The sequence below is a fragment of the Neomonachus schauinslandi genome, chromosome 5 (genome assembly GCF_002201575.2).
Source record: "Neomonachus schauinslandi chromosome 5, ASM220157v2, whole genome shotgun sequence".
NCBI lineage: Eukaryota > Metazoa > Chordata > Mammalia > Carnivora > Phocidae > Neomonachus > Neomonachus schauinslandi.
Window position 1 is genome coordinate 166175644 of NC_058407.1, and position 27903 is coordinate 166203546.

Here is a 27903-nt window from a genome sequence, read left to right on the forward strand (position 1 = left end):
AAGCAATACAGTACCAATCAATATCAATAAATAGTGTCTTGTTTTAAGAGTTATTTATTTATTTAAAGCCATGTCTTTCAGCAGAAGCAAACCCATCGCCACTCCCTGCGGCCCGAGTACCATTTGGTCCAAACCCATAATGGTTTATCTTTCTCGTGCCTGTGCCTGGTTGAGGAATAAGCACTTGACAGAATTTTAACCAGAGAAGAGTAAGGCCCCTTCCAAGAGAAACAAAGGTAGCTGCTGTCTCTCCTCTACACCCTGCCTGGCTGTGAAGCCTGGAATTACTGCATCCAGCACACCACTGGTCTAAGGAAACAGCACAAGGAAGGAAGAATCTGGAGAAGAATAAAAGCAGAGTTCCATGTACCAGTTTTAATCATCCTACCTCTGACCTCCTTGTAAGGTAAGCATTTTACTGTATGAAGTTGACTGACAAGGATTTTTTTCCCTTACTGCTGGAGATCCTAACTGCTACCCCACCCTTTCTATGTCAGGAAGTCTCTATTTGGGATGCCTGGGTGGCTCAGGCGGTTAAGGGTCCGACTCTCGGTTTTGGCTCAGGTCATGATCTCAGGGTTGTGAGATGAGCCCCATGTCCGGCTCCATGCTCAGTGCAGAGTCTGCCTGAGAGTCTGTCTGTCTCTCTCTCTCTCTCTCTCAATCTCTCTAAAATAAATAAATAACTCTTAAAACAAGATACTGTTTGTTGATATTGACTGGCACTGTATTGCTTTCTTAAAATATTAAAAATTTTTAATTCTGATTAAATGAATACTCTACTGATACTCTACTCCTTTCTTTAGCAGACTTAGAAGAAAATTCGAGAAAGACAATGACAGCTTTATGTCAATCACATATGGGCAAATATTCATGCTCTAGAAGCCAAATCTGGGCATGAACAAGAAAAACGTGTCCACAGCGACACATTAAAATGCGGTAAAATAATATATAACTCAAATTTAATTAAAATACAGCCCTAGAGGTTAATGAACATTTGACAACAGTATAAAAAGATGCACTAAACGAGAACAAAGACAAGAGTCCAAAGAGCGTCTTACTTCTTAATCACAAAACGAATCCTTTCCTTTGCCAGTAATATCCTCTCAAGGCGAGGAATTCCGTAAGTAGATGGCCTTCTAAAAGGAATTCCTTCCGGAAGTCCTTCTACATAAAGATCTTCAACGTGTGACTGGAAAAGAGGGTATGGGATCGTCACAGGGCCTTTGGCTTTTATAGCTTGAGCTTTAAGGATAAAAAGAGAGAGGAAAAATCATTAATTGGCAGGGATTAACCACACAGTTTGTACGACAGAGTAATTGAATACGTACTGCTCTGTAACTTTTGTAACTTTATCTTTGCTTCTGTTTACTTTAACTGCATCACAAAAAAAGTAATACAGAGGAACTAAAAGGAAAAGAACAACAACGATGCCGGTACTCTAACCAAATCTGCAATCAAATAATGTATTATTTTGGGGGAACGTAGATGCAGCTAGACGATCTACTGAAATCTAAAGAACGTACGATCCAGAAAAACATACCGGTTCACACCAGTTAATACATATAGTATTTACAGGAAATAGTATTTTTCAACGATAAACATTAGTGTAAAAAGGATTTTTTTTAAAGATTTTATTTATTTATTTGACAGAGAGAGACACAGCGAGAGAGGGAACACAAGCAGGGGGGGTGGGAGAGGGAGAAGCAGGCTCCCCGCAGAGCAGGGAGCCCGATGCGGGACTCGATCCCAGGACCCTGGGATCATGACCTGAGCTGAAGGCAGTCGCTCAACCAACTGAGCCACCCAGGCGCCCTAAAAAGGATTTTTTTAATGAAATAGCAGAAGCAGAAAATTTTTCTGAATTGTAAATATTCTGCTACAATTTCTTTGTCCAAAGGTAAAATAATGCAGCAGCTGCGAAAGGTCAAAAGCATGGGAAGTCTCAAGATTCAAATATAATGAGAAGACCTTAGTGATCAAACAAACTAAAGGGTCAGATTCTCTAAACAACAGGGTACATCTGAACATCACTGGGTATTACATGTAATGTTTTCAGGTGTGATAATGGAACGGAGATTAAGATGTGGGGCTCAAACCCACGACCCCGAGATCAAGAGTTGCCTGCTCTACTGACTGGGGCCACCAGGTGCCCCTCAACTCCCCATTTTGAAATGTAGACTTCTTAGAGCTGAAATGACAGGATGTCTGGGACACTGCTACAGTTTTAAAATACGCTTGCATCAAAAAGAGATGGGACAGGCGAGAGAGGGCAAGAAGGAAAATATTGTAATGTTAAAGGCTGTTGAATGTGGGTGATGGATACTTAGAGGGTCTCTGTATCATTTACTTTTGTTTGGAAATTTTCATAATAAAAAGGTTTTTAAAAGCATCGGTTAAGCTCATAATAGAGGCACATTTATAGACTATCAAAAGTTCCACCGTTAAACGTGCTGATGCTGAGTCAATCGACGACAAATGTTCTAGACTGCAGACACCTATGGCTTTTCTTCCAAAAACTTCTACTTCACGAGCACGGCACCGCTACGGAAGCAGCTTTCTAGTGCGTGTGCTGCAAGAACAGCAGATGAGCTATTGACCTGGCCAGAAAGGCCCCGTAAGCCCCACAGGGAAAGGGCCCCCGGGGCTTCCCCTTACTCCCAACTCCTCCCACAGGAATCCCCCTTCATCAGAACAGCCGCCCTTTTTCACTAGTATTTTAAGTCTCTTGGCTAAACATTAATACGTGTACTGAAGTTTCAAGTGGACCACAGTACACACTAATACTGACATTTAACATCCGTTGTTGACATAGTGCATCTGAAAATCCTATTCACATAACAAAGAAAACATCTTCCTCTAAGGCTATCACCATTGTTTCCACTTGTAAAATGTGAATATTGTTCTTAAAATCTCACAATAGGAGGAAAACATTTTTTCTTTTTTTTTTTAAAGATTTTATTTATTTATTTGACAGAGAGATACACAGCAAGAGAGGGAACACAAGCAGGCTTCCCGCTGAGCAGGGAACTTGATGCGGGGCTCGATCCCAGGACCCCGAGATCATGACCCGAGCCGAAGGCAGACGCTTAACGACTGAGCCACCCAGGCGCCCCAACATTATTTTCTTATATGCAAAATAATGAAATAAATCACCATCACAACAAAAGCAAAAACATAATTTTTGTTTCCCTTTATGAGAAGCACTGAGATTTTCTAACAGTAAATTATTTTTACTCGTACTACAATACGATACTTACAATAAGTAAGTATAAGGGTAACAATAAGTTACTACAATAAGTATAAGGGTAACGAAGGTATATACAAAAAGTACTTACTATGTACTTACGCACCAGCTATTACAGACACTATGCTGTCTATCTTATCAAATCTTCCTAACACATCCTCAGAGAGGATGAAGAGAAAGGGCTGAGCATTCTGTCCCCAGGGCCTGTAACATTCCCAGCACGGAACAGTGCTGAATATAACAAATTCTGGGAGTTTCTGCTTTGAGGGGACCAATTAAGATCACAGGGAAAACGCTCTGGCTACTGGAGAGGGAGGGCTTCTAGGAGAGCCTTAAGGAGAAGTTACTGAATTTACTCTCATTCCGAATCTTCACGGACGGGTGAGCTGTCATCCATGAAAAATGGTACAGGAACTATCATTTCAAGTTTAGTAAACTAAATAATGCCAGTGTAGTCTATCATTTAAAAACTTCACCCAGAGAAACTCAGTGATGCGGGAGAGCACTCCAAAAAGAGGATTTTCAAGTGAAAATTCAGTATAATCAGCCCATTTTCTAGACTGTTAGTCCACTGCAAAGTTAAGAATCCTCCAAATAAAAACACAGTTCAATGAAGGTTGCTATTTTTAGATGATATATATTTTAGGCAATATACACCAACCGGGGGTAACATGGTGCTTGTTTTTTTGACCACTACCTAAAGGCAGATGTAGGACAGAATAATAAAAGAAAAGGAGAAGACAATTTGAGACCTAACTTAACCAATTACATATCAATTGTTGAGAAAATAAGGACACAAGATGAATACTGGACTTAACACAGCAGATGAAGAAAGACTATTATGAAGAAGCTCATCTTCAATTCGATCTCCAAGATCCTGGACTCTGCAACAAATATGTAAATAAACCCCCAAAGGAGCATGTTGAAGGGTTAAAAGAAATGCTAATTGGTAATCACAGAAAGAAAACTTTCCCAAAGCTTCATAGTAATCTAGGAGACAAGGTTTCTAATATTTGAACAGACACTCTCCACAACCTTCTGACGGACCGATACGTCACTGTGAGAAGTGAACTTTCTTACACTGGATGAAAAGTAACCCAACTGTTAAAAGGCTTATCAAAAAACGATTACAAGAATTTCTGAGTTTAGACTTACCATATTTTCTTTCAAACAACTCTTCCACTTGTTTCCGTAGATCAGTAATTCGAGCATTCCATTTCTCTGAAAAATTGAGAGTTTTAAGTTACATCTAAACAATAAATCCCTGCCTGGGGGCACTATTATATTACAATGACCCATCATCTAAAGACTTATTTTCTACATAATACATCCTAATTTTTTTTATACTAAGTAATCTCTATGCCCAACATGAGACTTGAACTCATGACCCCAACCAAGATCAAAAGTCACACATCCTAGTTTTAATAATCCAACTCCATCTATAAAATTTTACTGCTTTCTTAAGAACTTTTCCCTTTTTTGTCCTTCTTAGAATTGGTCCAATGAGAGATTATAAGAGATGTTTTTAAAGTTTATTTTCGAGGGGCACCTGGTGGCTCAGTCAAAAGAACGTCCAACTCTTGATGTTGGGGTTGTGAGCTCAAGCCCCACATGGGGTGTAGGGATGACTTAAAGTTTATTTTCAAAACACTGAGTACCTCTTTTCAGCCTGATAATTTCTAAAAAGGTCAGAAAAGACCAGTCCAATTAAACAGTATAAAATGGAGGCAAAAAAGAGGAGGTGTCCAAGGTCATTCAGGAAACCTTCTAAAACACGCCTAAATTGTGTAGAAATAAGTATTTACATATAGTTGCACCCTAAAATAGAGTGCTAAGGAATATAAATACATGTAAACTTACTACTATCTATAAATAAAATCAATTTATATCCAACATTTAATGACTATGACAAATTAAAATACTAAAAAGCTATTTAAAAAATGTAGAAGTTAAATGTTCTACCTATTCAAAATATGGATCGCAAATATAATTTGCTCCACTGATATTTTATTTAGTCCCTTCAAAAATATACACTATCCACTGAGGCTTGGTTAGATTAACTGCTGGCAGTTACACAGAACACAAAAAATCAAAGTGGAAAACAGATCTTAAATAAGGAAGGTTTTATTTTTTATAAAGATTTTATTTAGTTATTTATTTGACAGAGAGAGAGAGAGACAGCGAGAGAAGGAACACAAGCAGGGGGAGTGGGAAAGGGAGAAGCAGGCTTCCCGCCAAGCAGGGAGCCCGATGTGGGGCTCGATCCCAGGACCCCAGGATCATGACCTAAGCCGAAGGCAGACGCTTAACGACTGAGCCACCCAGGCGCCCCAAATAAGGAAGGTTTTAAAGCTAAGAAAAACGTCTTAATTGCTGAGTCATCAAAACACTAATTCAAAGTCTATTAACCGTACTTAACATCAGAAGACACAATGTCTTGTGCTTTGGTCAACTCACACTAAGCTTCAACAGTGTCTGTAAGCGTGCTTCAAATTGCCTTGGTTTTCCTCCTGTTAGAATCTAAGGCAGTAATGTATTTTAAAGCATCTCCCCCCCCCCCCCCCCCTACACACACACGAATGGCTCTAAGTTTTAGGAGAAACAGAAAACGTTCAGAAGGAAAGAAAGAAAAGGGGCCTGTATCTGAGGTAGAACCTACCGAAGTTGAACTCCCTCACTTTCCGCTTCCCAGCATTGGCAGGCTCCGTGACTGGTGGCTGGGGGGGCTCGCTGCTCTTTGGTCTCTTGGTAGGTGGAGAATAATCATCATCTTGAAAAAGAAAATTGTCATCACTGGAGGAACAGTCTGAGTGAGTTCTGGCTGCCGTCTGTTCAATTCTCAACATTCAGAAGACGGGGGCCTGTACATCCGTTTGCAGCTGCCCCATCAGTACTTCTCTAAGGTCATTCTAGGCCTACTCCTTCCCAGTTACACCTGCAGTTTGCCTACTCTCGAGGGGAGGTGCTCAGGTGAATAGTCCTCATTTCCCTTTGCCTTACTTCATCTTCTTTAGTCTAATTTGAATTACATCCTCCTCAATTTCCCTGCTCCCCTAAATCCTCTCAGCTCGTAAGATTACAGTTTAAGTCTTTCAGGCAAAAGGTTTTAAGAGACAGATACCTACAATTATACAAATATACACGAAAAGGGGGAGGAAATACAGCTTGAAGAGAAAAATATTTCAGCTTATATAAAATCCAAGCATGCATAAACAAGGGAGGGTAGGTAACTTACGTCAAACACTTCTAACAAACACAAAACTTACAGAATTAATGAAATAGGGCTACGTTATTTGTGAAACAGATAATGCTGACTGAGTCAACACAAAACCCAGTAGAAATGAACAAACAGATACTGAAGTACAGAACGTAGACTACTTCAGATGTTCGTAGTGTAAGTTCGTGCTACGGTCTTCATGGGTATGTCCTGCACCTCAGCCCTGCTAGGAAACTTCATCTAATGCTAGAATGAAGGACATCTGGATAAAATAAGAAAAGCTATCAATGTCATCTTTTTTCTAGAACCCTGAAAATGTCACGTGGCACAATACTAAGCTTTCTGCTCAAACATCATCCATAAATTACTAAAAATGTCACTTTAAGAAATCTCTACTTGAAACTCAGTATGGGACAGAAAAGAAATAATCACTGTGATAAAGACAATCACAAAAAGCTGCCATTCAAGTACTACAGATCACTCTTTTAGATAATTTTCACTCTCCTCTCACAGCTCAAGAAATCCGCTCCATGAATGTTGTGTGACTTCACCTTGTCACATGCTCAACAGTGCAGCTGAGATCAGACTCTGAGTGTAACTCTTAGCACCAAACTAGCATGGTACTCTCCAAGAGATAACAAGAAATCCAAATTCAGCCAAATACACAACATTGCCTGGGACAACCATACATAACTTCTATGCATTTTGCATGTTAATCAAGGGAAAATCTGACCGAAGCCTAAAACACTTGTCTGCCATTCCTCTCAAGGAGTCAGAGAACACAACCAGATGCTGTCGCCTGGCTCACTGACTTCGGGTTCTTCCTCTAATGCCATTTGCTGATTATTCTAACCAATAAGAGAAAAAGTCACTAATGTCACCAATACCAGATTAAGTCACATCAGGACCCATTTATGAGCTGGGAGACAAAAATGCCACGTTCAGGGGATGTTGGGAAATGTTATCATATGAACAACTTACAACACTCTTTCACGTGTTGACTGCCCCTGTAGAAACCCTTCCTCAAACCCAGAAAAAAAGAAATCTATTGTAGAAGATTTAAAAATTACAAACTACTAGTAAAATAAAATTTGACCGTGTCATGTGGGCTTATTAAATTACTACAAGGATTAGTGGTCAAATGGCTATAAAAACGGTCAAAACACTATAAAAGATTATCAAGTAATTAAATTCAACCTATAAAGACACATTTGGGAAAACATTTGAGGTATCATTAATACATTTACCCTTCTATTCTGAAAATGTACTGGGAAAAAACAAAACAACTTTTTCCATTTCCAGATTTTTAGAAGCCTACAAGTATTTTTATGCTAGTCTGCCTAAAGTAAAATGAAAGACACTCGTTTCACCTAGGAATAGTGTCAAATCATTTTTGCTTTATTTTAAGTAATCTCTACTCCCAACGTGGGGCTCAAACTCATGACCCGAGATCAAGAGTGGCGAGATCAGATCAAGAGTGGCACGCTCTACCGGCTGAGCCAGCCAGGAGCCCTGTGTCAAAGCATTTTAAATGCTTAATGTTAACATTTCTTTACAAACATTAAGCAATGACATTAAAAACAAAAGTACTTTCCCTGTGGGTCATTATTTAAACTGTTAACTGAAGTACATAAAACAAAAAGAGTATAAAATTAAGAAGACAAGAGAGCTGGAGGGTGGTAATGAAGAATCCCAGCAATCTATTATATTCATCTCAACTATAAACTCTTTGAAACTGAGGCCCAGGGAAAAGGACAAGAGAGCTTTTCTTTAAGTGTCAAGACTGCTTCAATCAGTCCAACTTTATTTTGCAACATAGAGAATAGGATAAACATATTTATATTATAAAAGTAACCTCATTAACCATAAACAAAAAAGAACAAAGACAAATCTAGGCGAGTATGTGCAAACAAGACAAGCGATTGATCAGACTGTAATATATTAAAAAGTGGTTTCCCATTTCTCTCCAGGGACAAATAAGTTTAATCTATAAATGTGAACAAATACAAAGAGATGTATTATTTGTGGTAACAAAACATCACACCACACATTCTAGTAAAAGACTAACCCACTTCATATATTTACTAATCAATCTTTGGGTGTTTTAAATCCTGTGAAACGTGGAATGAAATCACAAGAACAGCTCTGAACTTCCATAGTCTTTTCCACTCTTCGCTGCAAAAAACTGTCATTTCTTTTGCAAAAGTATGAGAAAATGTTATTCTTGACCTCAAAATCCTTGCCACAAAGGATCAAAATTGCATCTCTGTAGCAAAACTATCACATAAAGCTCTAAGTATTTGCCTCTTGTGACCCTCAGGTCTGGCAGACCGAATGCTGTCATTCTAATTATCATGGCATTTCCACATTAGAAGCAACCACTTTTGTGTTAGAGACACCTATTTCAGGAAGCTTCAAATTCAAGCCCAAACTAAAAATGTTTACATCATCAATGCTAAAAGCTTTTAAGATAAATTTCAAAATATTTTAACGTGCACAAGTTGTTATGTGGTAGTAACTAAGAACTACGCTATCAGTACGAACACAAGCACCCACCACACTTTGAGAAAAGGCAGCTACCATCCCTAACTCAAAGAAAAGCCCGTTCTCTTTTTTGCAACGTATTTACAAATATACCTACAGGATAGCACAGACTTCAGGGCTAAAATTTATTACGGCATCCTGAATGCTGAATGCATTAACAGAATATGAAACAAATTTTCTGGTACTCTTATTTGCAACGCAATCCAATAGTAATATTTTACAATCTGACACCTATCTTTTAAAAGTCAAAATAAACTAGACACTACATCCCTTTTGAAATTATGCAGAGCCATGAATTACCCTACACATTTCAAATTAATGGATGGCAGTTTTCACCCATGGATCCAGGTCCCAACTCCTCTAAAACTCTAATTTCTACATAAACAACTGGAAGTTCATTACGTGACTCTTCAGCATCTATAAAAATCAAAACACAAAAAATTCAAATACTAACCTACTCAATCATCCAGATTCTATGAACGTGCCGGTAACATTTCTAAGATGAGCACAATAATTAAACAATGATGAACAGCAAAGCCTACTTATTGACTCTGTTTTCAGAACTCACTCTGAATTCACCCACTTTTATCTCCACTGCCTTGGTCCTGTTCTAAAACACCTAGCCTTGGGCCCTGGGTAACCACACCCAACAGCCTTCTGCGCTGGTGTTCTTGCTCCACCCTGCCTGCTCTCCGTCTTTCACAAAGCAGCCTTGTTTCTACAAAGGGAAGGACAGAACCTGTTGCTCCTTGATCAAAACCCTCCAGTGGACTTGCTTATCTGGTTCATGCCTAAATCCTTACTACCTCGTACAGGTCCCAAGGCACAGACAAGGTGCGCGGTATTTGCGCAATGATTAAATGAATACTTGCAAAGTGCAGTCCTCAAGTATAAGCAGCAGCCAAATACTGACGAAGGTCCTATGCATGAATGTCACAAAAAGGATTCCAACAGAGGATGACAAGTAATCCAGCTACTGAAGCTCTAACAGGGTTCTCCGACGACGGTCCACGTGCCAACTATGTGTAGAAGTGCACCTCTGTTGAAGTATTTATGTGTTTCCATGTACAGGAGAAAGAAAATCTACTACTTCAAATACAGTTTTACTTAAGAAGATGAAGGATTAATTTCTAAATGCATCTCTTTACAATCAAGTTAAAGAAAAATCTGGGGTGAAGAAACAAACAGGAGGTTAGGCCACAGCACAACGGACGTGTGTGAAAGGCTCAGGTTTGGGAACCAATGTCCTAAAAAAAGTACATGATCAGAGAACCTCTTCTGAAGCACAAAAGATCCCCTTATTACCATGCCCATGACAGCTATATCAAACAATTCTGAAAAAAGATTTTCTCTGCATGCATCAAAGACCTGTCAGCTGTCTGATTTTACCCCTAAATGTGTGCACAGTGTTTACTAAATTAAGGCAAGTGTGGTCCTCTTATTCCAAAGGCGAGTTCCCAAACCTAAGTCACACAAGGGGGGAAGTGTGTACCACTAACTTCAAAGACAAATGGATCACCATGAACGGGCGAGCACAACTCTGAGCACACACCACCAGCAATGGTAAAGATTATGATCCTAGATGACGTGTCTGCATCAATGCCAAATTAGCCTCTTTGCATCTCCACATGATTTCAAATACAGAGATCAATGATAAAGTGTTGTGGAAAAATCTAACAAACTTACTTGATGACAAGTTCTTTTTTTTTTCTTTTGTATACTATTTGGGAAATGCAGAAAGATATAATGGGAGAAAATAAAAATCATCCCAAGCAAACAGGATTATCTTCATTTAGCTTCTTTTAAGCTTTCTAGATACAATTTTCCTTTTAAATTTGCTTTGTTCATGAAAGGCAGGGATTTTTCAATCTTGAAACTTCTTATAGTAAGGGTCTTTTTTTCAGGTCACTTACTTAAAACCAAACTGAACAAAAAACCACCCCCCTATTTCAATGTTTGTGTATTTTTTCTATTATGAGGATATACCACGTTTTATTTTTCTCACTATCGATATTTAACTAGTTTCTACAATTTTGCAATCATCTTTCCAGAAAAAATATACAATATACTTATCAAACAGATGTGTATGTAAGTTCTCATTAGATGTGCATGTAAGTTCTCATTTGACCTTCCTTGTTAATATCACACTTAACAGTTTACCTTCCTTCAAAAAAACCTGGCATTTCACTGCTCTTCTGAACATAAAAGACATTCTACAACTTGTTGATAAATTCAGCTGGGTAAAGCAAACTTCTGGCACTGTCTTAAGATTCAAAGAAACAGGATTTATCACTCTCCTCCAAAGAATCAAAATTGAAAAGACTGACACACTTTAGGTTTATGATCCATTTATTTCATGATTATCTTCAGAGGTCTTGTGCTATAAAAGTATTTATTTTCTAAGCAATTTTAACTGCCTTTATCTGCTTTAAGCGTTCATAAATCCACTAAGTTACTAGTCCTATTTAAAAGTTTTATTCTAGGGGCACCTGGGTGGCTCAGTGGGTTAAGCTTCCCTCTTGGTTCCAGCTCAGGTCATGATCTCAGGATCATGAGATTGAGTCCCACGTCGGGCTCACGCTGAGTGGGGAGCCTGCTTAAGATTCTCTCTCTCGCTCTGCCCCTCCCAACCCCTGATCTCTTTCTCTCATAAAAAAGTTTTATTCTAATTATTTTAATAATCATCTATTTTTTCTATCTCTACAGAAAGGACAAAGTTCTGAGGGTGCATAATAGTTACATGCTCTTAAGATGTCCTTCTCTGATAACTGAGGTTTCTAACTAAAAAGCAATTAAATTTGAGTATTTAATGCTGACTACAAACAATTCAAAAGTGCTTTTAGGTTAGTAAAATTATATTAATGATACAAGAAATATGTATGTGATATTGAGGTATTAACACATGAAGTATGAAATAAAGCTTCATGAGAATCATCAGCTATATATATATATATATACATATTTCAGAAGCAATGAAGATAAACATTTTGAATAGTATGAAATAGCCAAACATGATAAATAACAAATGACAAAGGAGAGAGGTTATTAAAAGAGAGAGAGATCAAATTAAGAAAGGTTAGGCTGCAGGAAAAAACAAAACACGAAACAAAAACACACAAAAAAAATCCCCAAAACCTGAAGTACCAAGATGTGTGGTTGGGAAGGGGGAGGGGGGACAAACCTATGGAAATGTGATATATGTGTATTTTAAATGTCTGTTATAATGTTGTATGCCGAAAACATCTACATAACTTTGCAAAACTATATATACATGTGTATTTATATATAAAATTACCTTTATGTGTATACACAATAAAATGACATCTACCCGAGTTTAGGGACTTTAGAACAGAGCGGGGGGTGGCGGTGGTAAATAAACCTCCACATAGTGCCATTTACTGTAGTGTTTCAATATTTTACCTCAGGAAAGAAGTACTGGGGGGGGGGTATCTTTGAGAGGTATAGTGTGAGACATTAATTGAAAAGGAAAAATATCAACATGCATTTAGTAGTTATTAAATATGAAAAGTGATACTGTTAATAATCCCATTAGCTGGATTTATACATAACTCTGGTCCATCTGCATTCATGCGGTACCTTGGAAGACAAAACTAGGTTTGAAGCCACTTTAGCTAAAGATATTTCTTAAGAATCTATTTGTCGCTACTGCTTCAAAAGTTGTTTTTAAAGAGATTCTGCATTAGCCTTTCATAGTTTTCTAGGGGCAAACGTGAAGAAAGACAAACTAACTCTCCACACTTTCCCTTCCGCATCATTGAGGTACTGGTTAGCTCTCTTCTATCACGACCCAACCACAGGTTCTAAAATCTGTTCTCATGTGCATCACGTCTGGTCATAGTTTTCATTTATTTTCGATTCCCGGTGACAGAAAAGGATAGCTCGGTCCACCCGCAGGCCACTGCTCGAGCTCACGGCTTGCTTTGTTGTCTAGAACTCCCAAAGCACCGGCTGCGCTGCTGGGAAGTGGGCTGCTTTGGTCACAAATACACATATATGCTTCAATTCTTCTCACAAGTTTCCGTTAAGAATGAATGAAATGCATACTTAGCAATGTGAATGTGACAAAGAGTTTTATGACCAGAAGTAAACTTTTGGAATCAAGGCTTTTAGGTAACTAACCTTCAATAGTCACCTCAACTTCGGGGTCCTCACTTGTTTCTGAAGGGACATGCTGAGTAGAATCTTGAAAAAAATAAAATTCTAAAATGACATTCATTATAAAGCACTTTCTGTATGTTCCAACATTTCACTGATTTGTTACTCCAAAAGCAGCCTACAAGAAAATTTTTACTGGCATCTGAATTCAGCTCATAGTTGTTAGGTTAAAATATCTGACCCTTTTCATTGCAAACGGGGATAAGAGAAAACAAAAAGAAAACTCTGGGACAAACTATTTGATAATACCAAGTTACTTGCATTAAGCATTGATGGACTCAAAAACCTCAGATTTTAGAAGAAGGAGAATATAATGCTGTCACTATTGTTTTCCTGCTGTAACTAGAAAATGCTGGGATAGACACAAAGGCTTTCTCTTTTGTTTACTATTTCCCCTCTCCTTTCAGAAATCCTAGGAGTGGTTTACATCGTTAAATAAAACCACAACCAATGTTTTGCTTTGGGGACCTTCATATCAAGACAATGACTGGGACAGATGCATACAGGACTCTATCCCCTAACTTGATACGGACTTAGATATTTATATTTGTGTTACTACACAAAACAAATGTACATCAGAATGTTAGTGCTGGAAAGCTCAGCTAGAGAGTATCCTCATCAACTCTCTTCATTTTGTAAAGGTTGAGAGATTAATTGATTTGCCAAAGATCATGTTCACTTGTTAGTAAAGAAATAAAGACCAGAACCCAGGTTCGACTCAACTCTGTTCATACAGCAATGTGACAATAAAAATCTCAAACATCAAGTATTTCAAAGCCTAGTCATCAGATACCATTGTGGACTATGGAGCAACGCAGACTGCCTGAAGACTGCCTGGGCCCGCTGTGGCCTGCATACAGGTAGCTCCCTGGTGCATGCAGACCGCCTATCTAAAATAGAGATGTTGTTACAGAGGAAACATCTATTACCTCCACACAGTAAAACATCAGGAAAAAAAAAATCACCCACACTATTTTCTATAAAAAGTTCTCAGAAAGAAATGTCAAATATTGTTGAAAATAAGCATCTCGATATTTTCTGCAAGAAATGTACTTCAGTTAGAAACCCTAATTCTAATTCTAAAACTGAATTTGGAAAGCTTAGCCAACATTCCAGGGACCTTAAGACCACCTTCTCCTCAAAAGAAGGTAGAAATAAAATTAATGACTTTAAAAAGTTAAATAAAAAAGCAAATATAAGGAATAAAAATTTATCGTACAGATTCCCTTTTTATTCCAGGGAAAAAAGAAGGCACAACATGACCAGTTTATGAGAGAAATCATAATTCTAAAACAAGATTCAGATACCTTATGCCAGTCATTTTCCTTGGGAGAAATCTACAAGAATTCTCCTGGAGCTACATAAACTGCTGAGAAATAGGAAGCCATTCGGCAAGATAACAGTTTCACTTAGGATTGCGAGAATTTAAAGAGCCGTACCACAGTTAAGTATTTCCTCAGTGCCACAATTGAAGGAGGATTGGCTGAGAAACAGAAAAAGGAGTTCCACAGGGTAGTTGTGGGGATAAAAATAATCAGAGAGAAAATCCCTCCTTTATTAATCTTATGTGGAAATACTACTCCAAAAAATGGTACCATTAAATAATATGTTTAAGAACGAAATAGGAACAGAAGCCAGTCATATTTTTAGGTCTAAAATACTGAAGCCATTCTTTCTTAAGGGATCCTTAATATGGCACAAGACGATCAGGATAAAAGGGCAGTATTTTGCATCATGAAGAGTTTTACTTACCACTTCCGTTTTCATCCCCACATGCTTTATTACTCAGTAGAGTAAAATATGTATATTACATCTTAGGACTAAAAAAATAAACCTGTTGGCTAAGAAGGCATACCAAAATAATCATCTTTTTGGTTCCAAATAAGGTGTTTTATGGGTAATATTTAATAGAGAACAAACACAATACGAATACTGCAAATTAAAAATCCCTTTATATCTAACCTTCTGCTGGTACTTCCATTTCTGTTCCTTCATTGCCTTCTGAAGAATGATGGCTCCCTAAAGAGAAAATAAACCACATATACTATACCAGTAAAAACTTACATTGAAAGAAGAGAAACTAGGCAACACTGCAAATAATTTAACACTTAACCATACAACATATACAAACTGATTAACTCTTTCGCAGTTAATTCCAACAATGTGATCTAATTCAGAAAAACATGTAACACTTCTATTTGAAAGCACAAAAAATTATTTTAAAATGTAAACAGATAAAATAAACCTAAGTAGGTTTGGGGATTTACTATTATTTACTGTAACTATACAATATAATTACTGATAGATGTTGGAATTTGAGATACAGAACAATTATGGTTCAAGGTACCATGCTCATCTGTCAATGACGCACACACAAAAACACAAATCAGAGTAAATGCTATCTTTGCTCACAGACTATTAATAAAGTCTACACAAACAAGTTCAGGTTTGGCTGTGAAATGTTTCCTGCTTTCCATTTTTACAATGGCGGAAGCTATGGAAACTCAATCCCCATTATTTAATCAAAGTTGTACTAAAAGGAAACTCGTAAGTTAAAATTTAAGATACTACCTTTAGTCTCAAAAGCATTTTAATTCAGGTAATATAATCTGCCTGCTTCTAAAAACTGGAACATAAAGCAATGTATCAGGTTAGGCAGTCACAAGGTAAACAGGCTCATCCCACTAGAGCAGTTTTACTCATAAATAGGAAAGAAGTAACCTACAACATTAGAGAGCCACTTCGGATTAATTGCCCAAACTGCCCCAGAATATTCATCCTCTGTCCTTAAATGTCTGAGCTGCAAACATGGAAAAAGCTGCAAATCACTGCCTTCGTGTATCAATAAACTATATTACCTAGGAGTAAGAATAAATCACACAGGGGAAGCAAAATCCAATCTATTTGGTCATCCACTGATAACTGAACTCAGAAGCTATACTAACGGTGTGACCCTCAGACATAGGTTTTAAGTATATTTTATCTTGATTTTTAAAGAGCATCAATTACAGTTTCAATAACTGCCATTCAGCGTCTTAGTACCTTTTAACTTAAAATGCCTTAATAAGGTCAAATACTTTGGGTTTTTAAATGTCTAGCTTTATGATGCCATAATTATCTTGGGATTCTCTTCCACTTACTCCATTATTATAAAAACTCACCTGAGCTCAAAACGCTAGGTAAATCTATAAATCTAGAACCATGAATTATTCTTTAATTAACTTTTAAACTATGCTTTCTCAAAACACAGTGCCCCCCCCCACAACACCTTTAACATTAACATCTGAATTCATGGAGCATTGGCTTCTTTGACTGTAAAGTCAATGGAAACAAAGATGTGAGGTCAAAGGGATGGGAGTTAATGGAGCAGAGACCAGTATTTAGTGAGGAAAGGGTGGGTAAAGAATAACAAGGTAAGGAGGTTGTTCCACCCTAATATCACAAAGAGTGCAGGTCCTTTCTGTTCTTTTTTTAAATCTGAAATAAGCAATTACATTTACAGTCAAAGTAAAACTAAAAATAAAAAAACAACAAAAAAAAACCAGATCCTACTCGACCACAGCCAGAATAGACAGAAGTAAAAGCCATCACAAATAGCCTACAATCATCAAGTTAGGGCACACTATACAAAAATTCCCAGAAAAGTATTCAATTAATAAACTTGGGGATTTATTTACAAAGTGGTATTTCACAAATCTTTCTAAAAACTAAGTATAAACATGACCTTATCGAAATTTACATTACTAACTATACAATAAACACCGTATTTCTGGCTATTCTGATATAAGGTATAAATGTGTACTTTACCTTAAATATGAAAGTGTGTCATGTACCCATTTCGAGATTCATTACTAGATTCACAAAAGGGAAAATTGGTTTTGAAAAATTGTTGCTTGTGAAGTTCATTTATGTTTAAAAAAAAGGCCAATACATTTTCTTTTTCCTTTTCCATTTAGAAAAGTAACAATACAGATATTAATACTAAAACACAGTCTGTCCAATATAAAGAACATCACATCAGAACAGTATGTGGGAAAACGGAAGCAAAAAGGTTATACCTTGTAAAGACTTCGAAAGGGGGAGTTTGTCATCAACATCATCAGTTTCGGAAGGGCCTGCTTTGGAATACAAAGATAATACTTCAAAAGTAATCCCAAAAATATATTTTGGGTCACTTCAGTAAACAAATTTGGGTGAGAGATATGGAGTAATACAGCCTTTTCATGAACAAAAAAAGGCAAAATGAAAAAAATATGACAAAACGAGTGGCATCCATTTATGGTCTTATTGAATGGAAAAGGTGTACTCAGATAAATTCGTATATAGACAGTCCAATGAGATTTTGAAAATGACCAGACATATATGGATTGAATGGGAATGACATGTCTAAAACGGTGGACATGGGTCTTTCTACCCAGTAGAAGGTTGGTTCCTAACAGCAAACTGCAACTTTCACTTCATACAGATTTTAATTGCAGATTTATCACACGAGGTGTATTTCTTCCCTCCCTTACAAATATTTAATTTTTTGTCATGCTGAAGAGAACTGCAGAATCAAATTGTTATACCTTCCTCAGAATCTCTAAAATCATGTAATTAAACTATCAGTAAGCCTGAATCTCCACTGAAACAGAAACAAGACAAACTAACAGTTATTAATTCACAATTCCCCCTTTCCTGCAGACCCACAGGATTCCTTAATAACCTCACATTGTTCTTCCTAGTTATTAATATAGTAAGTATTTTGAGTTAACTAAACCTTCATAGAACACTATAAAGATTTTGACAACATGTTACATGTAGTATCAAGCTTGTTAGTGATGAGAGTAATCAATCTAAAACAGACAACAAAACGTTGTGCTTTTAATGTCTACTTAAAAAAAACAACGTTCTTGTACTAAAATGAATACAAAACACTTCACTATCTCTGAATATAGGATAGTGTTATAAGACTTTTGAAAAGTGCCCCTAACTCATGAGAAATTTCACTTTAAAGACTCAAACTACACATTGTAAGTAAAGAACATGTCATAGAAGAAAACAAGTTCAGAGAAAATGCACAAACTGTATTTGAAATTTCAACTAAGAGCAAGATGCTGAATGAAAGAGGCTTGAATTCAAATGCCTGATTCACTGCTTCCTAGTCATGCGCTCCTGGGTAAACAATACGCAGAAAACAATTAATTAAATGATAGCTAAGGGTGTTACTTGACCTCTAAGTTCGGCTTTAGCTGCTTTTTCTTAAGTCTGGCTTTATAGTAACCTAAGTATTGTTCTGCTCTAGTTTTTTAAAACTAAGGTCCTCTTTAACACAAAGTACATTTTTGTAGGATTTCTATTTTAAATAACCTGTTTATGGGGCACCTGGGTGGCTCAGTTGTTAAGCATCTGCCTTCAGCTCAGGTCCTGGTCCTGGTCCTGGGATCAAGACCCTGCTCAGCGGGAAACCTGCTTCTCCCTCTCCCACTCCCCCTGCTTGTATTCCCTCTCTCACTGTCTCTCTCACTGTCAAATAACTAAATAAAATCTTTAATAAATAAATAACCTGTTTACTTCTGAATTCTAATTACACTAATTATATTATGTTCAGAGAATTTAAGGTTATCCATGAACAAGGATAAAGTCAACTTTTGTAAAAGATCCATGCTTTGTAAATTTATGTGCTTGGTGCTGAATTCTACATGTGCATCAATTAGCTTATTTTTCTACTGTAGAATGCAAACATTCTACTTATAATCTATAGGTATTCATGAGCATGATGTTTTAGTTATTGACAGTCATTTGTTAGACTCTCCCACATGACTGGGGCGCCTGGGTGGCTCAGGCGGTTAAGCATCTGCCTTCCGCTGGGGTCATGATCCTAGGGTCCTGGGATGGAGTCCCGTATCTGGCTCCCTGCTCAGCAGGGAGCCTGTTTCTCCCTCTGCCTGCCATTCTCCCTGCTTGTGCGTGCACTCTCTGTGTCAAATAAATAAATAAAACCTTAAAAAAAAAAAATCCCACATGACTGTAGGTCTATAAATTTATCACAATTGTGTCAATGCTTTATTTCTATTTTAATTTTGAGGCTATATTGTAAGGTATATGTTTGTGTGTGTATGTGTGTGTATATATACCCACACACGCGGTATATATTAATAATCGCTATTTCACCTCAGTTACTTATTAGTATACATTATATAGTTTAACTATTTATACCTATTACTTTTTTTTTTCTTTGGCCTCAAATTCATATGTTAAACTTGATTTCTGGTGGTTAATATTTGCCCAGGATACCATTCCAGATCACTGTCCTCTCAAACTACCTATGATGTTTAATTTTAGCTATGTATGTTTTAACACACATATTTGGATTTTATTCATTCTAAGCACACTCAAAATGCTAGTGGTGTCTACCCAGTCATGAAAATCAAACATTCCTAAGAGAAGATGTCTAAAGAATAAGATTCCATAAACCTGGGCAGATGTACATTATGTCTTTAGGTTTCACTATTTCACTTTAAAAGAAAGTATTTTAGAAATACAATATAGCAATGCAAATAAATAATCTATAAGCACACCTAACAATATGTCTCACAAATTTTGTTTTATAAAAGAAGCCTAGTGCTGCCTGGCTGGATCATTCTGGTGGAGTGTGTGACTCTTGATCCTGGGGTTGTGAGTTCAAGCCCCAAAATGGGTGTAGAGATTACTTTAAAAATTTAAATAAATAAATAATTAATTAAATAATTAAAAAAAAAAAAAAAAACCCGAAGCCTAATACAACCAGTACATGCAAAAGGATTCCACTTGCGTGAAATACAAAACCAGACAAAACTAATGCAGGTTGCTACAGGTCACGAGAAGGGTTACCACTCAAAGGGGGTTGCCTAGAAAGGAGTCCAAGGGAAGAAGCTTCTAAGGATACTGGCACCTAACAACAGCCCTTCAGAAAGCATGAAAGGAGAAACAGATCCAAAGCCAGTTGGAGATTTCAATACTGTTTTAACTGCTAGAACAAGCAGTCAAAAATAGCAGTAGGGATAGCAGACCTAAATGACTATCAACCAACCTTAACAAAGTTAAAATAACTGAAATTATACAAAGAGTGTTCGCCAACTGTAACAGAAAAAAACTGAGAATCAGTAACAGAAAGATACCCGAGAAGTCCACAAGTATGTGGAAATTAAAACTACGCACTTCTCCTGCTATGACACAGTGATCACACTACTGGGTATCTACCCAAAAAAATACGAAACCACTAATTCAAAGGAATATATGCACCTCTATGTTTATAGCAGCATAATTTACAATAGCCAAATTACGGAAGCATCCCAAGTGTCTGTCGATGAATGGATAAAGAAAATGTGGAATACAGAGAGAATGGAATACTATTCAGCCATAAAAAAGAATGAAATCTTGCCACTTGCAATGGCATGGATGGAGCTAGAATATTATGCTAAGCAAAATAAGTCAGTCACAGAAAGATAAATACCCTATGATTTCACTCATATGTGGAATTTCAGAAACAAAACAAACGAGTAAAGGGGAAAAAATATCAGAAAGACAAAGGGACAGACACTTAACTACAGAAACACACAAATGGTTACCAGAGGGAGGTGGGCAGGGGGATGGGAGAAATAGGGAAGAGGGATTAAGGAGCACACTTGTCAGCAATGAGCACTGGGTACTGTATGAAAGTGCTGAATCACTATACTGTAAACCTGAAACTAATATAATGCTGTATGTTAACTACACTGGAATTAAAATAAAAACTTATTTAAGAAAAAAACGACACACCTCTACAAAAACGACAGGACAAAGAAGAAATCACAAGGAAAATCAGAAAATGTTTTGAATTGAATGAAAGTTAAGTATAAATCAGTTTGTGGGCTACAGATGAACTGATGCTTAAGAGGGAAATTTATGGCATTAAATGCTTGTATTAGAAAAGATCGCAATCAAGGATTTACTCTTCTATCTTAAGAAACATAAAATAAAAACAAATTAAAATTAAAACAAGAAAAAAGAAAGAAACTTAAGAGCAAAACTCACTGAAAATAAAAGCTGGATCTCTGAGAAAAAAGAAAATTACGTAAAAGCTCCAGAGCTGGACCAATGGTTCTCCACTGCTAGTGACTGTGTCCCCACTCCACAGGGAGTGATTATATCATATAATTATGCCAGTTTAGATGGTCACAGCTAGGGAGATACCACTGGTATCCATTGGGTAAAGGCCAGGAAAGCTACTAAACATTCTACAATTCATAGCATAAGAGAGATACCCACAACAGTGAACTGCTGGATCAAAATGTCAATATTGACAAGCTTGAGAAACCCTGAGCCAGACAACCAAGAAAAAAAGATAGACACAAATTAAGAAAACTGGAAATGAGAGGGGCATCACTACAGACCTTGCAAATATTAAAATAAAAAAAGGACACTTAAGGCAAAGTAGACAGATTCCCTAAAAGACACAAACTGCTAAAGCTCAATCAAGAAATACGTAACCTCAATAGCCCACAACTACTAAAAGAAATTTAAAAATTAAAAAACAGACCGAGTTTAAAAACTTTCCATTATGGAAACCAAAAGGTCTAGGTGGCTTCACTGGCAAAATTCACCAAACACTAAAGAAAAGAATAGTACCAATTCTACAAAAACACTCTTCCAATACATCACCACTTCCCAATTCATTTTACTGAGGTCAGTATTACCAAAACCAAATACAAAGACATTTACAAGAAAAGAAGTCTTCTGACACATTCCTCTTAAGAACAATCAATAATACATAGAAAGAATACATTATAACCAAATAGGGTTTATTATCCCAGTAATGCCTGGCTGGTTTAACATCTGAAAATTAGTACCAATCCCCATTTTAACAGAGTAAACATGAAAAACCCATATAATTATCTCAAGAGATATAGAAAAGACCTTCTACAAATTCGACATCCAATCACTATAAGCACTGAACACAAGAGAACGTCCTCGAACTGATGAAGGGCATCTACAAAAACCCCACAGCTATTACACTGAAAGATTTGGATGTCTACTCTCACTACTCCTGTTCAATACAAGACCAGAGGGTCCCAGACAGCACAATTAACACAAGGAAAGGAAACAGAAGGAATGACATTGTCTCCTTAGAAAATCCCAAAGACTTCACCCACGAGTTGCTTGAACTAATAAGTGAATTTTAACTGAGTCACAAGATACAAGGTCAGTACTTAAAAATCAACCGCAGTTCTATGGATTGGCCATAGTTGGAAGCTGAAATGTAAAAGAACAGTACCATTTTCAGTAACAACAATAAACATTAAATACTTAGATGTAAATCTTACAAAATGTGCACTACGGGATCTCTCTGCCAAAAACAAAGCTCTGATAAAAGAAACCTAGGAAAAGCTAAACAGGTAAGAGACAGAAACCATGTTCATGAACCAAAAGATCGGGCATGAAGGGAATTAGCCCAAATCAGCTGTTCAGATTCACCATAATCTCTATCAATATCCCCACAGTTTTTTCAACAAATCACCAAGCTGATTTTTACAACTGATATGAATAAAGGAGCTACAATAGACAAGATAATTTTGAAAAAGAAGAACAATTTTGTAGGACTCCCACACTCTGATTTCAAGACTTACTATAAGCTATAGTACTCAACACATGTGAAGTTGGCAAAAGGACACACAGATCAATGGAACAGAATATTGAGATACAAAGGTAATGCAATGGGAAAAAAGTCTTTTCAACAAATGCTACTGGAAAATTTGGATATCCATATGCCTAAGTTTGAACCAAATTATCTTCCACACCATACAAAAATTAGGCCTAAATTGATCAAAGACCTAAATGTAAAACCACAAAATTTTTATAAAACATAGCTCCTACCTCCTTTAACTGTACCTAAGGTACCATCATTTCAAGCCATCTTTCCCTCTACAAACATCTGATTTCCAACCCTCATTTCTCATGCATCACTTTAAATCACTCAACCTACAATCTGAAAAGGGGACAGAAAAGCTTTCATACTCATGGCTGAGAATAACACAACTCTAAACAGACAATACCAAAGATGAAGGCAGACTTTTTATTTTAAAAATAATCTGTGTAGGAACAAAAAAAGACTATTGTATTCCACAATATTTATTAAATTTATGCCCATGTATTAGTAAGGTACCAACAGCTACTTTTATAAAGGCTAAATTTTTTCCAAAATTTTAACTGTTTAATTAAAACTCCATAGAATTGTCTCAACCTCTTAGCCGTGTGATTACTAACATCACAAGAAATAAAATTTTCAGGGCTCCTGGGTGGCTCAGTCGATTAAGCGTCTGCCTTCGGCTCAGGTCATGATCCCAGCATCCTGGGATCGAGCCCCGCATCGGGCTCCCTGCTCAGCAGGGAGCCTGCTTCTCCCTCTCCCTCTGTCTGCCTGTCTGCCTACTTGTGATCTCTTTCTCTCTCTCTCTGTCACATAAATAATCTTTTTAAAAAAATTTTTAAAAAGTGTTCAAAACTGACGAATAAAAATAATGAAATTATAAAAAAAATAAATTTAAAAATAAAAATAATGAAATTCACGATGAAACAGTTTAATATATGTATACAGATATTCACATGATTACAAATCAGAATAAATTTATTCATAAAACTTGTACAATGCTCCAGAACTGGTAAGGGCTTATCTTTTTAAATGAGCTACAACTATTAGGCAAATCACAAATCACAAGTAAAATGAGGTCCTGCAAGACACTCACTAAAATGGCTAAAAAGAAGACTGACACGACAAGTGTTGGTAAGGATGTGGGACAACTAGCAACTGCCGGTGGAAATGTAAAATAGTACAAGCACTGTGCGGGTTTCTTACAAAATTAAGTACCTACCATATGTCCCAGCTATTCCATTTCTAGGAATCTACTCAAGAGAAATGAAGGCATATTTCCATACAACAATTTGCACACAAAAATTCACAGCAACTTTTTTTTTAAGAGCCCCCCAAACTAGAAACAACCAAAATATCTATCAATATACAGAGATAAACAAATTGTGGTAGACAGCCAAGCAATGGAATAATCCTCAGCAATAAAACAGCATTAGCTATGGATATATGTAACACTGTGGATGAATTTCAAAACAATTATGTGGAATGAAAGAAGTCACATCCCATCCCAAGAAAACAGTACATACTTTATAATGATTCCACCTATAGAAATTTCTAAAAAAATGGAAACTCATGTCAAATGACAGAAAACAGATCACTGGTTGGCTGGGGAAGGCAGTGAATTGCAACAGAACACAAAGAAACTTGAGGGTTATGGAAATGTCATTATCCTGACTGCAGTGAAGATATCTTTATAGGTATATACCGACAACAAAACTGATCAGCTTTTATACTTTAAATATTTTCATGTATTTTATGCATCTATAAAAATAAAATGGACTATAAAATATAGAAAACGTTCTTCTAAACTAAAATCCAATGACGGGTAAGAGCAAACTGCATTATAAAACCACAACCTTTAATGCCTCCCTAATAAGCAAGCAGAAAGATGTGGAACAAAGTGATAAATAATAGCTAAAAATTTATTAATGTCTTACCTTTTACAGATTTTTAAGATAATGATAATACTTAGACAAGTATTTTTCTGTTGCACAAATAGAGCATTCGAGGTTCAGAAGACCTCTTGTGTCTTGCAAATTAACACTAGAAACTAGAATTGAATTCTAAATTGTGCCACAACTTTTGCTTGTCCTTTTAAGAATATTAATGGCTATTTTACATTTCCCCTGTAGACAGATTACTTATTTCACTGCCACATTTTTGAAATCTATCTTATTCCAGTGATAAATTATAAGCATGCATGCCAATCAAGAAACAATCAATAAATGAGTATTTAACGAACTCAAGCAATTGATAAATTTGAATTTTAACCACCAATAACTTTTGGAAAGAAAAATGGAATGCATAGTATTACCTTGAATGTTGTATTGATAGTAATCAGGATCTTCTGATTCTTCTTTTACTGTCACAGCTGCCATTTCCAGGGAAATACCTGTAAAAACAAATCAAAGTATCTAATTACACTGTAGGGCATGCAGGTAGATGGTGTAGGAAAATCTCTCCTGCCCTAATAATGCAAGCAATGCATACATAAAGACTTTGAAAGGACAAAAGTTTGCTAGGTAGCAAAGGGGCAAAATTCATCTAAAATCCAAACTAAACAAAGTTTTAACTATTACTAATTTTCTGAGATTATTTGCTGCTTTTTTCTCTGACATTCTTATCTTTGGATTTGAAGAAAATTAGTCACACTCTCTCTTCACTCAACATTAAAAATGCTTTTACAGGGGTTCCTGGCTGGCTCAAGTCAGTAGAGCACACGACTCCTCATCTCACGGTCATGAGTTCAAGCCCCATGCTGGGTGTAGAGCTTACTAAAGAAATAAAAAAGACTTTTACAGACTTTTACAAACTATTGAAAATCACTCGTAGGGGCGCCTGGGTGGCTCAGTTGGTTATGCATCTGTCTTAGGCTCAGGTCATGATCTCAGGGTCAAGACATGGGAGCCCTGCGTCAGGCTCCATGCTGGGCACAGAACCTGCTTATGACTGTCTCTCTCCCTCTCCCTCTGCCCTCTGCCTCCTTCTGAAAGGAGGATGGACAGAAGGAAGGAAGGAAATCACTTGTAAACCTCAGCTGTAATGACTCAATACTCCGCAGTTAAGAATCACTTTAATAAGATATGTTGATTTTTTTCCCCTCCTAATAAATCCCTTTATTAACAAGGGTACGACATACACCTTTCTGCCTAACGCTCTGCCAATAATTAGGATAGGTAATTGGACGTGGACCTCTGTGGCTAGACACAAAAGCACACACTGCCCAACCGCACACGTAGGAAGGCTAAGCACAACCACACAGTTCTCCTGATGGACTAATCCTGTGCTGGCGCTATGTGACATGAGAAGCACACAGAGAATCCTGTCAACTGGAAATAGCTCAAAAAGAACCAGCTTGCCATGCTAAGGGACACTTACTCCTAAAGCAACAAGCAATTACCAACGGGAAACAGGCTTGCTCCCCACAACAGCGGCAGGGAACAATCTCGAACCCCTGAGATTCTGTGGGCTGTCTCTTTACTACATCAGTGTTCATCAGTAAAAGTTAAGAGAAAAATGAAAGCAAACAAAAAAGGCAAATCCACTGGGGTACAGGAATGAAGGTTCAGGTGACCTCAACCAGGTAAACAACCTTACCAGCTAAGGTCCTGACTGAAGGCAAAGGAAATACAATATAATGGGTAATGAATTAAAGAAGGTATGAATTCTTGTGACAAGTTGTAGAAATGTGAACACTGTGCATATTTTCTTCCATGTTAGGAATGTGTCTTTCTGCAAATACAATGTATTTGGATATATAAACTGCTCTCCATTCTACTTTGCATTATTATTTTACAAGTTTTGTTCAGCTTCTGTTACCATGTAGCCTCTAGAAAAAAGAATATTCAAACAGGTTGAGAGTACATTTGAGACACAAATAATATACCTCATGAATGGACACTAATAGGTCTCCCAGGGATAGGCACAATGACTGTCAGAACATTGGAAGTCCTCATTCTGGGGAGAGGGCAGAAATGATTGACTCTGTAGGAAAGAGCTACATCCTACCAGCGGGGAACAGATGTTCTGCTGTTCTAGGAAAGTCCAAATACGTGGAGAAGGGTGTGGATGGAGCAGCCAGAGGCAGTAGCCAGTGCGGTCATGAAGCTCTTGTCCCAGTTCCAGACACACCCTTTGAGACCCTGCTGGAGCCTGGACTGCAAACCAGTTTGGCTCCTTGCAAAAACTCCCAAGGGAACACAGCAGGGAGGAGGCTACAAGGCTAGAGTAGAGAACATGAACCCGTGACTTCCTTTTGGCTTCTTGTCTGCATCTTGTTCCGATCAGGGTAGGTCACTGCTTGTGCCCTCCATCAACCTGCTGAAAGTAGACCCTTCTCATAGCAATAGCAAGACCCACTGGAAAATTTTTCCAACACTACCAGAACCAGTTTTAACACGTCCCCGTCCCCTCAGACATCAGTAACATCCAAATAGTCTCCCACCTCGTAAGTCAAAATTAAAGTTCTAGGGGTGGCAGCCAATTCCCTGGGTTGTTACTTATACTTTAACATACTCTTTCTTGTTACAAAGCTAATGACTATAACCAGTTCAGCATTACAGTAAATTTTCTCCATTCAAATAACTGGTATGGCTTTTTTCTCCCCTGTACTTTATATCTTCATATTCTCAATTTATGCTGCAGTTTCTTTTAATATTTCCATTTTACTTTATTTTTTATATATTTCTTGGGTATAACAGTCATGGTCCAGTCAGGAGAAAAAAGAAACCTCTATGATAGCAACACTATTATATCCATACATACAGACAGCTAAAGAATTCAATAAAATAGGACTTTTCTCAATTCAGCATGTTTACTTTTAGATACAAACTATTCAGGAAATGACTATGTGAATAAAAGAGAGAAAACAATGTCCAAAATGATGATTTAAGTGCAATCAACTAAAAGCTAAACAGAAAACTGAGATCTCCTATGGCATGAAAAAGAAAGGGAAAAACCTTCTGTAAAAAAACATAAAAGATTCAAATACTTCCTCCCAATAAAGACATCCAATGGCACCTTCTTGCACGTCTCCCAAAAAAACTAAGACTTGGCCTATGGTGGCAGAATGAG

At 37.1% G+C, this 27903-nt stretch overlaps 1 protein-coding gene across 6 annotated transcripts in view; it reads right to left on the reverse strand.

Annotated features, from left to right (window-relative positions):
- GTF2I (general transcription factor IIi) overlaps positions 1-27903 on the reverse strand; it is a 107763-nt gene that overhangs the window by 33104 nt on the left and 46756 nt on the right. For 2 of the 6 annotated variants that reach the window (XM_021700575.2, XM_021700573.2), the window contains exons 9-15: positions 25145-25222; positions 17243-17302; positions 15147-15203; positions 13149-13211; positions 5907-6017; positions 4403-4468; positions 1062-1245 (exon numbers count right to left, since the gene is read on the reverse strand). In XM_021700575.2, coding sequence (XP_021556250.1) covers positions 1062-1245; positions 4403-4468; positions 5907-6017; positions 13149-13211; positions 15147-15203; positions 17243-17302; positions 25145-25222 — 619 coding nt within the window. Of the gene's footprint in view, positions 1-1061; positions 1246-4402; positions 4469-5906; positions 6018-13148; positions 13212-15141; positions 15204-17242; positions 17303-25144; positions 25223-27903 lie in introns of those variants that run through there. The other 4 variants (XM_021700576.2, XM_021700577.2, XM_021700578.2 and 1 more) reach the window with 4 other exon arrangements.